The sequence below is a fragment of the Ambystoma mexicanum genome, chromosome 13 (assembly GCF_040938575.1).
Source record: "Ambystoma mexicanum isolate Mex_15411 chromosome 13, UKY_AmexF1_1, whole genome shotgun sequence".
Taxonomy (NCBI): domain Eukaryota; kingdom Metazoa; phylum Chordata; class Amphibia; order Caudata; family Ambystomatidae; genus Ambystoma; species Ambystoma mexicanum.
Window position 1 is genome coordinate 176,414,779 of NC_090938.1, and position 14,698 is coordinate 176,429,476.

Below are 14,698 nucleotides of genomic sequence, written 5' to 3' on the forward strand. Positions count from 1 at the left end.
TAAGGATGACTCAGGTATTTATTATTTTGTGGTTGATACATTTGTTCCCATATATTCTGGGTAACATTCTAGTTCTTTTATCAACTTGGTAAAGTTCCTGTATCCCCAAAGGGAATAGTTTATTATGTATCATTTTAACTAGTATTGTTAATGCCATAGATGTGTAATTTACCTATTATTCCTGATGAAGGCAATACTTGCGTATTCACTCTGGATTCATTTAATATTGATTGCAGTTTAAACTAATTACAGGATGAGGCTTTTTTTTATCTTGGCTTAATCTTTTTTGGTCTTATTGTTTTGCAGCCTAACCAACATTCCCTGCCACTGGCTTTAAATTGTGCTCATTATACAGAAGTATTGAAAAATGAAATTGTGGAAATGATTTTAGCTCATACGAGTCCAAATAGCCTTGGCTTGTATTTTGCGTGTGACCCAGAGTCCATTCAATATCTGCACACCTGCATAGTAGTAACATTGTTCAACATTATAGCCTTATAGACTGAGGGAGGGGTCATTATTGCGGGATAAGGACCCACCAAGTTATGGCCCGAGGCAAAGCAGAGGGGTGGAAGTTGGAGAAGGGTCATTATCCCAAGCAATACTGACCTGTTTCAGGAGGTTTAGGGTCCGATTCATGGAATATTTGCCCGGTTCAAAGTGATTTTGCACTGCTGAAAAGTGACTTTGCACTGACGACACAAACCCTGATTCATGGAACCGTGCAAAGTGTATTTTTGCAGTGCAAAGTTCGGGCAAAGTCAGTGCATAGTCATTTTTGCAGTACAAGCATCCAGATTCAGTTTTGTTTTGCAGAAAGCAGTAGAGTATTCAGGATAAAAAAAGGATTGGAGGATGCGGCCCTCATGATCAGTGCATAGGAAACATGTAATGATTTAAAAAGAAAGGCTATTCCAATTGAAATATGCATATTTCATTCAGTCACAGTGATAATGCCTTGCAAAAAATATTTACAGGGATTATGTTTCATACCTCATACCCCAGTGGCAACGCTCTCGTCCCGGCAACAGGTCTATGCTGAGCAGCACAGGTTCAATACCCAGTCCCGGTCCCATTCTTAGACACTGTGTCTGGCATGAAGCGCAGTGGAAGAAACCAATTCAATGTTTTTTTAAATCCCGTTCACATTTTTCCTTTTTTACTTTCTTACCTTATTTCTTCCATTGCAATCAGCACATTTAAGCAACAAGCATCTGCTTGACATTGTATCTAAAAGCAATTGTATAATTTCAAATCTGTATTAAAGATATATACATTTTGAATATGATAAACTACTATTCCTGATAAATAACCTAGTCAGTTATAGCATGCTTGTAACTATGGCTAAATTGAACTCACCAATGGAAGAGCACTTTTTCCAATACTTATAACGTTGGCATAATTCGACAAAGCTGCATGGAATTTCCCCCAAAATATACATCTAACTCTGAATTGTGTTGGAAAGGTTCTTGTAGCTCTATGTTTGTTGGACAAAGTTATAGGGGCGTCTAATACCTGGGGTCCCTAGTAATCGCTCATGCAGCAAACTTTACTCTCACTTTCGGCAAAAAACGCTGGACCTATTTATGCCAAACTTTAGCAGAGATCTGGTGTCTGACCCTGAAAGCTTACTGTGACTTGTTCGTAGGAAATCTGTCCATTTTTTAAAATACTCTCTAAAGTCTGCAAAAATGCTGTCAGTGGTGTTTTGGGCTTGTGGATAGGTTTGTGGACCCCCTTGGTCGGGTCTGTGAATTTGAGCAATCTGATTGGTCTGGGACAGAGTAAATATTACCAAATAGCCTCCATTGTGGCAAATATATTTGCAGCAGGTCAGTGGAATCTGCGATAAAATCTGCAAAATGTGTATATTGCAGCTCCCTTGGGGTCGCATACACAGGCTCAGCTCAGGCGGGTGGAACATGGCCACAATAAAGGAAAAGGTACCTGCAAAACCAGGCCATGACAGTGGATGCAGTTCGTAGGACTTGAGCTTAGTCCATGCTATGTGGGCTCGAGCTTCATCCCAGACATGCCTCCAGCATGGATCAAATTGGTGACTAAAACCATGTACCTGCTTTGCAGGGGTATGGCTACTGCGCCTTTTGTGGGCATTCCACTACCCACAGCAAGCTATGATTCATAAAACATCCATAACTTGACAAGCGCAAAGCACTGCTCATGACGCTTCACATGCTTATACATGTGAATTGCACACACCCATAATTCCTGCAGGACATAACAAGCAGGAAGAGCTAAGTAAAATCAATATACCCAGACTGGTCATTACCACTTTCAATCTAATGTGTGTGGGCCAACACAAAACAAAGCTGAAATAAACTGCAAAGATCATTTACAGCAGATGATTTCCTGTATTGATCATCACAACAAGAGATGTCTTGAGCAGGGCATCATGGTGGTAGAGTGTTGCTGTAGGAAGCTTTTGAGATGTTTTGTGTTACAACAAAAACATTGCTTATAAAACGTATTGTCACTGTTTTTCAATGGTTTTTGCAAGATATGCATAACCATAAAATCCCTTTCATAAAGGTTTTTCTCAACATTGACATTACTTATGTTGATTTTGTTAGTTACAAGATGTCTGTTCATACAGCTTGTTTTGTATGTGTACCTATTTCTTTGCATACACTAAATATTGATGTGTCATGGCTTATTTAAAAAAGAACAAATTGAACATTAAATGTACAATATAACTGAAAATGGTTAGCTAGAACCTTTGAGAGGTATATGTAACAGGTCAGAGAATACTTCCATTATGTCTCACCATCACAGCCTTCAAAAGAATCGGGGGGAGGGGGGCTTCAAGTGCAAATATATCCACAAAAAGCAAATTGTGCTTAAAAGTTTGCTGGTCTCTCAAATCCTCAGAAAATCCTGCTAAAACATGTGAATCAAGGAACAAAAAAAGGCAAAGCAATAACTTTATTTAATGTAATCGCCCTTCTTACACAAGTTTAGACTGTTAAAGTTGTTTTGACTTCTTGTGGTCATCTGTGAATTTAAGTGTTAGGGAGTGTTTAAAATGAATCGAAAAATCAGTTGACAGGTGGGTGCAAGCACTCTGGGGTAACAATGCAGTGTCAACATCTAACAAGGTAAATACAGCCTAACCATAACACGGCAAGGAAAGTGCTGCACTCACCAAGACCAAACAACCAATAATGTCATAATTTGATAATATAATACAAGTAATTTAAATTCAACACAAATAACGAAAATGTTTTTAATGTAACAAAAGACAATTGACAATTTGGCTAGTTATTCAATCCCTTTTACAAAGATGTATACATGTATGTATTTATATATATATATACATATATATATATATATATATATATATATATATATATATATATATATACACACACATTTCAAGATGTCATTTCTTTTGATTTTGACAAGTATATTAACAAATAATGTAAACCAACAGAGTTTGTAGTTATAAATTATTACAAGACTATTTTGATGATAATGATTTCTGACAAACAATTGTATCCCAGTTTATAGGATTAGTCAACTTACCAGCATAATAATGAATGATCTTTTTTTGTAACTCTACTTGTTTGTAATCATTTAACTCAAAATGTCAGAAGAGTCTGTCTACAAAAATAGATTTGCCTGACTTCCTGTTAACAATATGAGCACAAACACAGGTGGTCCTTTAAAGCGATAGAGTCCAAAGAAATAATAAAAAATGATGTATGTTGAACTCACTAACTTCAGTCTGATGTTTTGGTCCACTTTAATCATAAGGTAAACTCGCTCAGTTAAAAGACTGTATTTTCATAGTGTCAAACGGAAATGGAGGAAAAGATTGAATCTAAAATGCCAAATGCACGTTTAGTCTGCATTCGGCATAGTACATTAGATCGAAGCCCATAATACTGAACAGGGGAGCGGGAGTTGCGGGGGTGTCTCCGCTCTCCCAGTTGGGTATTATGGGCTGCAGGGGTTGTTGGGTGTCCACCGCATACAGTAAAGGCAGTGCGGGGGACAAACGGGCAAAATCCCAGAAGACCAAATTACAAAATGCGAGCAAGTGCGCTCTGTCATTTTATAAATCAATCTTTTGGAATAGGTTCTTTTAACGTACATCCTTGCCAAACAGGGGAATATGGCAAAAGCTTTAGAAATAGAAAAAAATATTTAAATATACTTCTGTTGATTTAATAAAACCCATTATGCGCAGCATAATTCTATGAGAAAAAAAGTCTAGCAATGCTATCCCTCTATACTTTACTAAAATGTGTTCACCAAACTTAATTCCTGTCTAAAATAAATGGGAAAAAAACGGTGTTGTAACTCTATTATCAATACACAAAAATCTGCGAAGAATAGTGTTACTCACCGAACGGTAAAGCCCGAGACTGAATACCCCGTCAGTGAAGTTTGGGAGTTGATTGTAGAGGTCGGGTTGGAGCCTCCTACCCGAGCCTCCTCTCTATGAGGGAATTAACTCTTTTCAATGATATGGCCCTCTACTGTATGAACAGTAAAAAAAAGGTCCCGATCACTTAAAAGAGCGGGGAGAACACACTGCTGCAAAGAAAGATAGAGATTGTAAGCCACAAGTGATAAATAATATACATATGAACCATAGATTCACAAAGTATACCTGATATATTTTCCCCTAGACTGGCTAAAGAGACACCTGCTGCCCTCCTATTAATAAACAAAAACACAAAAAAATAGTCCTGTAACAAATAAATTGGCAACCAGACTGTATAAAAGTATATCGTTGTGTCTTACCACAAGGAGCACTGGATTATTCTTAACAAAGACAACGACAAGTATAAAATAAGAAAGAGGAAGATTAGTAAGGGTACTGCTCACGGGCGGCATGAGGAGCGCTCTAGTTCTGGGATGGTGCAATCAGCATAGCGTCCAATATGCACGTAGAAAGCGTGAAGGAGTTCCAGTACTTTAGTTAAGGGTTATAGGAGGAGGCGAAGGTGATTCCAGTAGTATGAAGGCTGTAAGGCACGGGTGCGCTGAGTGCTTTAAGCTTATACAGAAAGATAGAAGCACCTTCCAATTAGTGAGAAAATGGAATGACTCACTGTTTCGGCAGCAAATGCACAAGCGCTGCGCAGTGAAGGAAGGTAGCACTGTACATGCGGGTAAGCAGGAATGCGTGTAGAAGAATGGGGGAATGAGTTCTGGCACCGAACACTGGCAAAAGCTGAAGCAATCCAAGTAAACAGACAAGGGTCCTGATCCACGAGCGGGTGGCGTCAGAAGCAGAACGAAAGGAAGAGCAGTCTAATAAGGAAGCAAAAGTCCTGGCACACAAGCTGGCGGCGTCAGGAGCAAAACAAAAGGCAGAGCAGTCCAAATGAGGAAGCAAAGTCCTGGTACACTGGCGGGCAGAATTCTGGACAAAAACAAATGGCAATGCAGTCCGGATGAGACGCCAGGGGTCCTATTACACAGATGGTCGGAACTCAGAACAGCAAGAAGAAAGTCCGGAAACCACAAGGGAACGGAATCCGTAAACCAAATGAAGACGGAGCTTCACCTAGCAACTTCAAACAGAAGCAGCGAGGAATAACCCGCAGCTGTTTATAAAGGCAGACGTAATTAGGGAGACTTTCCATCAATACTGTGAAACGGTCATGTGAGAATGACTAGGCAGCATGGGAATTGTAGTCCCATTTGCAACATATGCTGCCTTGCTCTCCCCTGCAGTTTCCATCGGGCAACAAACGGTGCCACAAAGCACCGCACACCACAAGGAAGGGTGACAACCTTACGCCGTGCACCAGGATGTATTTGAATGCGCCTTACATGTGACATGGAGGAATCCTGCAGGCGCCTGTGCGCACTGCGAACTGTGACAAATAGTTAGTGCTGACGAATATTCCTCTAAGCGCATATAATTTCCACTAGTTCTGTTGCCTTCAATATCTTGGAAGACCAAACTGAGATGATACCACCATCCTTCTTGAAAGGTATCTAGTGGCCACGTGATCGTGTGTTTAGTTACCACTAGTATGACACATACCAAAGGGTTTGGACTGAGGTCATCCTTCAGTATCATATTATCATCTTTATATGAATTTGTAATTTCTATTCAAGTTTCTAAAAATCACAAATTAATTACTATAAATCTTTATCTATTCGCCCACTCTTTCATCCAGCTCTAATTTACCATAAATCTTTTTCAAAAATCATATTTTTACAAACAATGTGTTAAATGTTGTTATTAGGATGTTGTAAATACCAGAAGATATCAATCATTATTTTCTTAAAATGTCATAAAATTGCATAATAACTAAGAATATAAACATGAGCAAAATCTTAAGATGGGATTCAATAAATGTCTTGGCTGACATACCTGCAGTTCAGCACAATTTGACAAAATGGTGAAAATCCAATACATTATTACAAAAAGTGTATATATAGTAAACATATTTCTCTATGCCAATTTTAACATACACATTTCTACAAAGATAAAATCATTGTAAATAAACACAAATGGGGTATTCAAATATCTCTACAGTAAAATGAACTTCAGAAATTGCATCCTAAATCCCACTGAGTATTCATTCTTGTAGGGACCAGTGATGATAATTTGTCAATTACACACCCTCTCATGCACAGTTTCCTAGGTATCTTACCTCACTTGGTAGTATCTTAATAACTGCAAGATATTGTAACTGTGGCAGCATAGTGTGATATTAAAATAAATGCTCTGTCAATGATGATTTCAAAGTTTTGGTCCTAATATTTTGTTTGTGTTCAGTCTACTGATATATCACTCTATATGCAGTTGTTCTTAACTAGAAAATGCCACAAATGTATTGAAATCCATGAATGGGATTTGTTGAGTGGCAAGTGGCTTAATGCTTCAGTGTAATATGAGTGCCTATGCATGGAGGTCTTATCATAACACCTGGAATAAGTTGATTAAATGCTGACATGATGAACATGGAAATCTTCCACTCATTTTAAAAGAAGTCTTGTATGTACAATCGGCTTAGACAAGAATGTTCATTAAGGCATTGTGTTTCCAGGAAGCAAACATAGTGGTTTATCAAACAATCTCAAGGTTAAAACATCATGTGTAAAGATTTTTGAGTGCTTATGTATAATTGACCTAATCTTACTACTCTGTTTCAAATATGTGTTCACGTATACTAAACCTGGCTTTGTTTGAGGTATTTTTGGATTTTGTCATTACATTATTTTTTAAAGCCAAAGCTTGTACAGGTGCTGTTTCCAAAGGTTCTGCATCATAAGATCGCTTCTGAAATGTTGCCATAAAAAGTGAATTCTTTTTTACTAATTTAACCACATCAAATAGAATTATTTTAATACAAAGTAATTCACTGTAGGGGAACCCTCTAAATATATTCAATGGGTGAAAATGTGTAGCATGTGAACATGTTGTGATCTGTGGTTTCAACAAGAAGTGTTGTAGACAGTTGCTGATCCTTGATTCCAGTTAAACATTCCAAAAGATATTTGAATACGCGACTGTGTTCGATGGTAAACTAAATCCTAGTATGGACAGTATTCATTATTTACAGACATCAATCAGTTGTACAGTCTCTATGCAAAAAAACAAATATATAATCTATGCATCGCTTATATAATGTAAAGTACTGCACACTTTCTGAATGTTCCAATATATAATTAATCTCAAATCGATATAAACAGATATATGCATAGGCTGCACCCATTCTCGAACCATTGACGTTCCTGATATATTCGAAGATGAAATGGATGCTGAAACCTAAAAAAGTTGTGCTTGAGAATCAATTTTGATAAAGAAAGTAAAACATGTTGTCAGTTCGCATTTCGTTATGCTGTGATATGAACCATTCTGCAGCATATAGCCCTTCATTGGGTGCCATGGACATATACAAATTGGATACACTGATTTTAAATAAAATATCACTTTGAAGTTTCCCCTGAGTGTTCTCAGTGGTTCTCAATAATAAATCTCCTTTGTCCGTCAGAGAGGTTACTGTTGACTGAATCAAGGGCTGTACAATCATATCCACATACTGTGCCAATGGCTCAAAAATACTTCCCGCAACCACGACAGTGGGCCTTACCAGTGGTTTTAGCATTGTTTGGAAGCAGAACATTTTCTGTTCCAAGAATTGGGACCACACTGGGAGAAAAAATAAGTGAAACCACTGCCTCTGTGAGACTGCGACAATACAATACAATACACCCGCATCTACCTATTTTGCTTCAGCATGATGCTTTCGTTGCTAAGCTACCTAACTATTATGCCACCCAGTCATGCTTCTTAAGGATAGTTGGGGAGAAAAGGAGGGAAACGAAGAGGACCTGAAAAGCGCAAAGCGCATCAATCCTCAGCTAAGAAACTGTGCTTGCATCTGGGAGACATCCCCAAAGATACCTCGACCTCCACTGGTCGGAAATAAAGTGTGATAAAAGTCAATGTTTTCAAATTTCTATCCATGCATGCTGTTAAGTTTGAGCATCACTGCCCGCAGAGTGCAAAAAGTGGGGTAACATCATATGTAAAAGGACTGCACCAGGTTTTTACGCCACCTTTTGCACGATGGGGACTTTGTTCATTTTGCAGGTGGAATGGAGGCACTATTCACATTGCAAATATAAAAGAAAAATGATTTTCCACCTGCATCAGATATTAATGTTGGTGGGAAACCTTTTGATTCCGATGATATCCACCTGCTTCTTTTACCCTGCTAAAGCAGGCAGCTCTGGAAACAATATAAAACTTGTGTCTGTCCAACTGTGAATTATCTTGATATGATTTTGAAAGCAGATGTTTAATATTTTGGAGTAGCTGCGCTGGTCCTTTTTTTTCCCTTGCTTTTGAAACAAAAGTTTGAATTTTTGTGTTCAAACTGTAGATTTTTATAAATAAATTTTAAAAAAAGCAGGCAGATTCAAGAGGAGTCTGTCGCAAATGCCTTCTCCAATCGTGTATTGTGGGAAGCTTTTACACTTATTTGTACTGTGAAGTGCTAAAAAGCATGCAAACTTGTTTTTGCCTGGTTTTACACGATTTCTTTACACTTCGCAGTGCAAATGACAACAAATACTGAGGAAACCAAGCTGCACGGAAGTGCAGATATAGGCGTGCACCTGGAGTTTACACCTTAAAGGAAAATGGGGATCTCCGTGTTAATGCTCTCTAACCTGACTCATATTTTATTTTTATTTTATCATTTAAAACGCAGACCTCCCTCAATAGTAGGAGAGTGCAGTACAGGGTGTGGGTTGCCAGTGTTTGGGCTGGTAACTTTTAACAGTAGCACAGTACTGTGAGGTGTGGTCTGTACATTGGCATATCCATCAATTTGGATCACTCTTGTATTCAGTCATTATCTTGCAGTGAAAATGGCCACCAGATGGCGACATTCCCCTAAAAATGCACCCTCCAGACAATCAAACACTTTCCCCAAATATTAAATACTATATAATTATACCCCTCCTAGAATATTTGGGGAGTGAATTTTAGGGGTCAGAAATAAAAGTCGCCTACCTTGTGACTTTTTCACGGCGACATTATCACATTGATCAGGTGTTGTTGAAAAAGCCCCATGGCCCAGTAATTCATGTTGTACTTATTGGCACATTTCAAAAACCTTCAAATGTTTTTGCCCATAACCCGGAATAACGGAAAACTATCTTTCACTGACAGGAGGATCGCAGAACACAACGAAGAAGTGCAGCGGTTGTACGAGGAGATGGAGCAGCAAATACACAAGGAGAAGGAGAGGTTGCGCACTGAGGTAGGTGTACCGTAACACCAGTGCCTTATTACACAGGAAAGTGCCCAATTAACACGTGCGCTGTATTGCAGGTGCATCATGGGTTTCCAAGTCTAAACTGTTCTTCTCCTCTGCCCTGAATAGCGATGCACAACTACCAGAAACTATGGGCCAGATTCTCAAAAAGTAGTGCAAATGAATGCGCTCACTTCATTTGCACTATTTTCAGAAATGCGTAGGTCACCTTGTTCTCAAAGGCGACCTGTGCATTTCAGGAGGGCCTGGACATTGGTGCAAATATGCGCTGTCCGGACCCCTTGCTTAGACTAGTATCGGGGCATGCGCCCAAACTAATATATGACAGACTCCCCGGAACCACGTGGTTGCTGGGTGTGCATTTCACCGAGATGGGCCCTTGAATGGTTCCTGTTTTGGGATGGAAATGCAAGTGTCACAGTTACGGTTTAAACCGCGGCGGTCACACTAAAAAAAAACAAAAAAACTATCATGACAGGGTCATTTCTGACCCTGTCATGATGTGCACTTCCCTCTGCATGTGTTCTCACAGGCGTAGGGGGCTGAACCTCATTGCTGTGTATTTAAAAGCACACTCCGTTTGTGAGTTCGGGATGCACTTTTAAACACCAGAAATGCCCTCTGAAATGAGCAAATGTGCAAAGGGTGAAAAAGGGCATCTACATGCGCACATTGAAGATGCTTGCATTCAGATCCCCTTGAGAATGGTCCTGCTCCTTGTTTTGGCGCAAGTGATGAAATGCAATAGCGCATTTCATCATTTTACGCGAAAAAAGGTTTGAGAATCCGGCCCATAGACCCCAAACACAGAAAAATACACACATATATTTATTTATTTATTTTAACATTTATAAGGCGCACAAAACCCAGAGGTATCTAGACACTTAAATACCTGGAACGCAGACATCTCGTTGCTTCGTAAGTTAAAAGGTGTTTTTCCATCCCATAGTACTTATGCACATTTTTCGTGCCCTTAGCTTCCATTACAAAACCCACGCATTGACCTATTTATATTTTTCCCACAGTATCTGCTGGCATTCTAGACCAGCTGGTGTCATGCTTGCAGAGCGTAGAGAACATGGATGCTCGAATGCTGTGGAAGCTGCCGACATTTGAGCATATCTGGGCTGCACTGTGCAGCCAGTGTAGATTGTTACACACTCTAAATGAGTAATTAACTGAGACCATACAAACACGCTCTTTATGGTCTGGCAACCTCAAAGGCTTAGCCATGCCAAGGATGGGTGGTTTGATAGTCCTTCACTAATCAAGGAGCAAGTTGTGTCAACTTCCTACCAGCCTGAACCAGGCCAATTCTAGATCATCTGATATTTAAAAACGGTCCAGTTTTCCTCCAACTTTCATGCAATGGTTTTTCTGTGCTCATAGTTCTCTGTTTATTCAGCACCTGCAGACCCCCATTCTATGGTGATGAAAATGTGCTCTACAAGCACTATTAACATATAAATAGCACACATATATGTGTGTGTCTGCATACATACCCACACCCACAATCACACACTCACCAATATACAGAGGCACACACAAACCAACCCCCACATACACACTCTGACGATTCACAGGATCTCGTCACTACTCCCCATGGGGAGCCCTTCCCTGTGAGGCTAGTGAGGTGAGGCCGCTACCCGCTAAAAAGTGGCAGGACCTCTCAGCGGAGAGAATCCCCTCATGGGTATTAGGACTCCAATTCTGTAGATGAACTCACTAACTATTTTGCTCTTACAGCCATAGGTTCGTAGAGTCTGCTGAGAGTACAACAGAATGCACTACTTTGTAATACTACGACAACTCCTCCCTTAGCACTTTAAAACGTAACACCACTGAGATGAAGAAAAACTAGAAGGAAGGCCTATTCTTTTCTAAAGGTATTGAGAAGAGGTGGACTCAAGGAGGCAAGAATATTAGCTCAGGCAATAACCAAAGTACTGAGAAGAGGTGGCCCTGATGAGACGTGAAGATCAGCCCAGCCCCTCACCAAAGAACTGAAAAGAGGTGTCCTCAAGGATTCATGAAGACCTCCTCAGCCAATAACTGGAGTACTTAGGAGAGTTGGACTCAAGGAGAAATGAAGATCTCTCCAATGACATTAAATAAGAACTCTAACTTTGCTCTGGGGAGGACCCAGCTACCCACAATAAAAAGTGAGAAGGGACTAACAGAAAGAGAGTGTATCCAGCAGTGCCTGGGAAGTTCAAATCAGGAGTCGTGTTTGTGATGCAGAAAAGCTGGTCCTCAGAAACAAGGATGCTGAAAGGAGGGAGCCCCAGGAAGGCCCCGTGAGCCGGCAGGGCGCTGACTCATTCCAGAGTTGGGGAAGCCAAGGTGGTGGCGTGACCTCTGCAAGGTGGACCGTTTGGTTCAACAACAACGCTGAGAGCATCATCCCCAGGCCTATGCGGAGCCGCACAGATGATCAAGAAGGAAGCGGAAAATGAAGCAGTCACACATGACGCCGGGAAGAACTGGAGACGCATTCACTGTTCAAATCAGGTAACAGGAGTTGCGGGAGACCCGGGTGGAGCCTGAGTAGACCCAAGTGCATCAGGAGTAATCTCCCTCATCACAGTAGTGAGAATCAGAAAATTAAGAAAAAAGAGTGTATCAGGCGTGATCCCCCTGGTCACAGTATTTATCAGAGAGTGGAGAACCAAAAGTGCATCACAAGTAATCTCCCTCATCACAGTAGCGAGAATCAGAAAATTTAAAAAAAGAGTGTATCAGGAGTGATCCCCTTGGTCACAGTATTTATCAGAGAGTGGAGAACCAAAAGTGCATTGGGAGTAATCTCCCTCATCACAGTAGCGAGAATCAGAGAGTCAAGTTCCAAACGTGCATCGGGAGTGAGCCAAGAACCAAAAGTGCTGTCACATTGATAACACTAATACAAGCCAAAGAGAGGAAATACTCTGGAGAAGTATGAGAGTAAACTTTCTCATCATAGTAGTGATTCCTTTAATACCCATAAAGAAGAAGCACTTGGATGTATTCTCCCTCGTCACAGTGGCAACACTAAGGGAAGGCAAAAAAGAAGAAGCAATCAGGGGAAGCCTCCGTTATTACAGCAATAGTTGGCAAAGCAGAGAAAGTCAAGAGTGGAACAAGAGTGATCTTTCTCAATGCAGTGGTGACAGTGAAATTAATAAAAGTCAAGAGTGCCCCAGGAGCACTCTCCCTCGTCACAGTGATTACATTAACAGCAGTGCAGAAAAGAACAGACAACCAGAGCTGTTTAAAGAGAACTTTCAGTGTGGGAAAAGGTCAAGAAGGACCATTGGAATAAGTCTGTAAAACTCAGTTGGAGGAACTAAAGAGACTTTTGAGGACTATTGGTGGGGTCATGAAAAGGGGGTCATTTTCCTGGCCCTGAACCGTTGGTTGAATCCCAAACTGAAGTAAAAGATTGCAAAAGACTGTATCAGTCTGCCAGGAAAAGGGAGTCATTCTCCTGGTACTTTGTTTTTCCTTTAAGTACTGAATGACTTTCAACTTTGTGTTAGGGTTAGCGTAGGCATCTGGGGACTTTTCTTTAGACAATAATCCTGACGGCGAGCACCCGAGTTGTATTTACTTTAGGCAGGTATAACCCTTCAGAGATGGGGATAGATAGTTTTTTTTCTTGACTTATTAATGAAGTATAAAATGAAACTTCTGTGTCCGACTCCTCACCACAACACACACACAAAGGCACAACCACACATGCACCTATTCACACACCCAAAGCCCACAATAAACTGTGTACCTGTCTGTTTTACTCCCGACAAATTCGAAGAAAAATCCCAACAGGAAATTCAGGGACGGATAGTTAGTTACTTGCTTCTTGCACTGCAGATATGATGATTCCAGAGCCAGCTATCAGCAGTGCGTGCCACAAAGTGAAGTTCTTTTGTGCTAATTTATCTGAAGAATCCATAGAAGATCAATAATAAAAAACATCTTTCAGTTAGGTAAGAACAGGGTCCAATGAAATTATACATTGCAAGAAAAATACCTTGGCCCTCATTACGACCCAGGCGTTGGACCATGGTGCTAATAGCACCATGGTCCATGCCGGTAACTTACCGACTCCGCCATGGCGGAATGGGGAATTACTGTCCCATTCCGAGGTTGGCGGGGCGGTAATTCCCCATACCGCCATGACCCTTCCCCATTTCCATTTTTGCCCCATAGGGCTCAATGGGACTGGGGAAGGCGCTAATTACGGCACCGTAAATTACGGTGCCGTAATTAGCTCCTAGGAGCCTTTGCGGGTTGGTTTTTTAACGCCTGCTAGAAGCAGGCGTTAAAGTGCCACCCGCAAAGGGACCTCGTAATCAGGCGTTAAGGGTTTAACGGCGCCGCCACCTTTTACGGCGCCGTTAACCCCTTAACGCCTGGGTTGTAATGAGGGCCCTTGTATATTGTATATACAAAGCTTAATTGCTATAAGTATATTAAAGTAAATAAATAAAAAATACCTTTATTTGTTGAATTCAAATGTATATCCAGTTGTCTAAAAAGCCCCAGACTAAAATGACACATTTTTGTATTTATTCCTCGAAAAATATATTTACTCCCAATGTGTGGAGTAAACGTAATCCACGTGGAACACTACACACATAGATACAACCCAGATGCCCCTCCCCAACACACAAACATAAACAGGCATAGAAACCATACGCCAGCAACGATAGGCATACAGACACTCATTCACTCATAAACACAGATACACCGGCTGCGAATAAAGATGGGACAGGGGGTAAATGGCCTTGAAAGACAGGCTGTTCAGAAATGTTTTACTGATTTCATAGCAAGTTGATTTCTAGTTCTACGCTTGTGGGACATCCTGAATTCTAGTGTGAATAGGAAAGGGCTAGCAGGCAGAGGATACACAAGGAATAAACCCATGTTTTACTACAGTG

General features: G+C 40.5%; 1 protein-coding gene across 3 annotated transcripts in view; it reads left to right on the forward strand.

Moving 5' to 3' along the window:
- Nucleotides 1-14,698, forward strand: part of RAB44 (RAB44, member RAS oncogene family) — a 353,899-nt gene that overhangs the window by 99,624 nt on the left and 239,577 nt on the right. For all 3 annotated transcript variants that reach the window (XM_069633561.1, XM_069633560.1, XM_069633562.1), the window contains exon 6: nucleotides 9,674-9,764. In XM_069633561.1, the coding sequence (XP_069489662.1) occupies nucleotides 9,674-9,764 (91 nt within the window). The remainder of the gene's footprint in view (nucleotides 1-9,673; nucleotides 9,765-14,698) is intronic.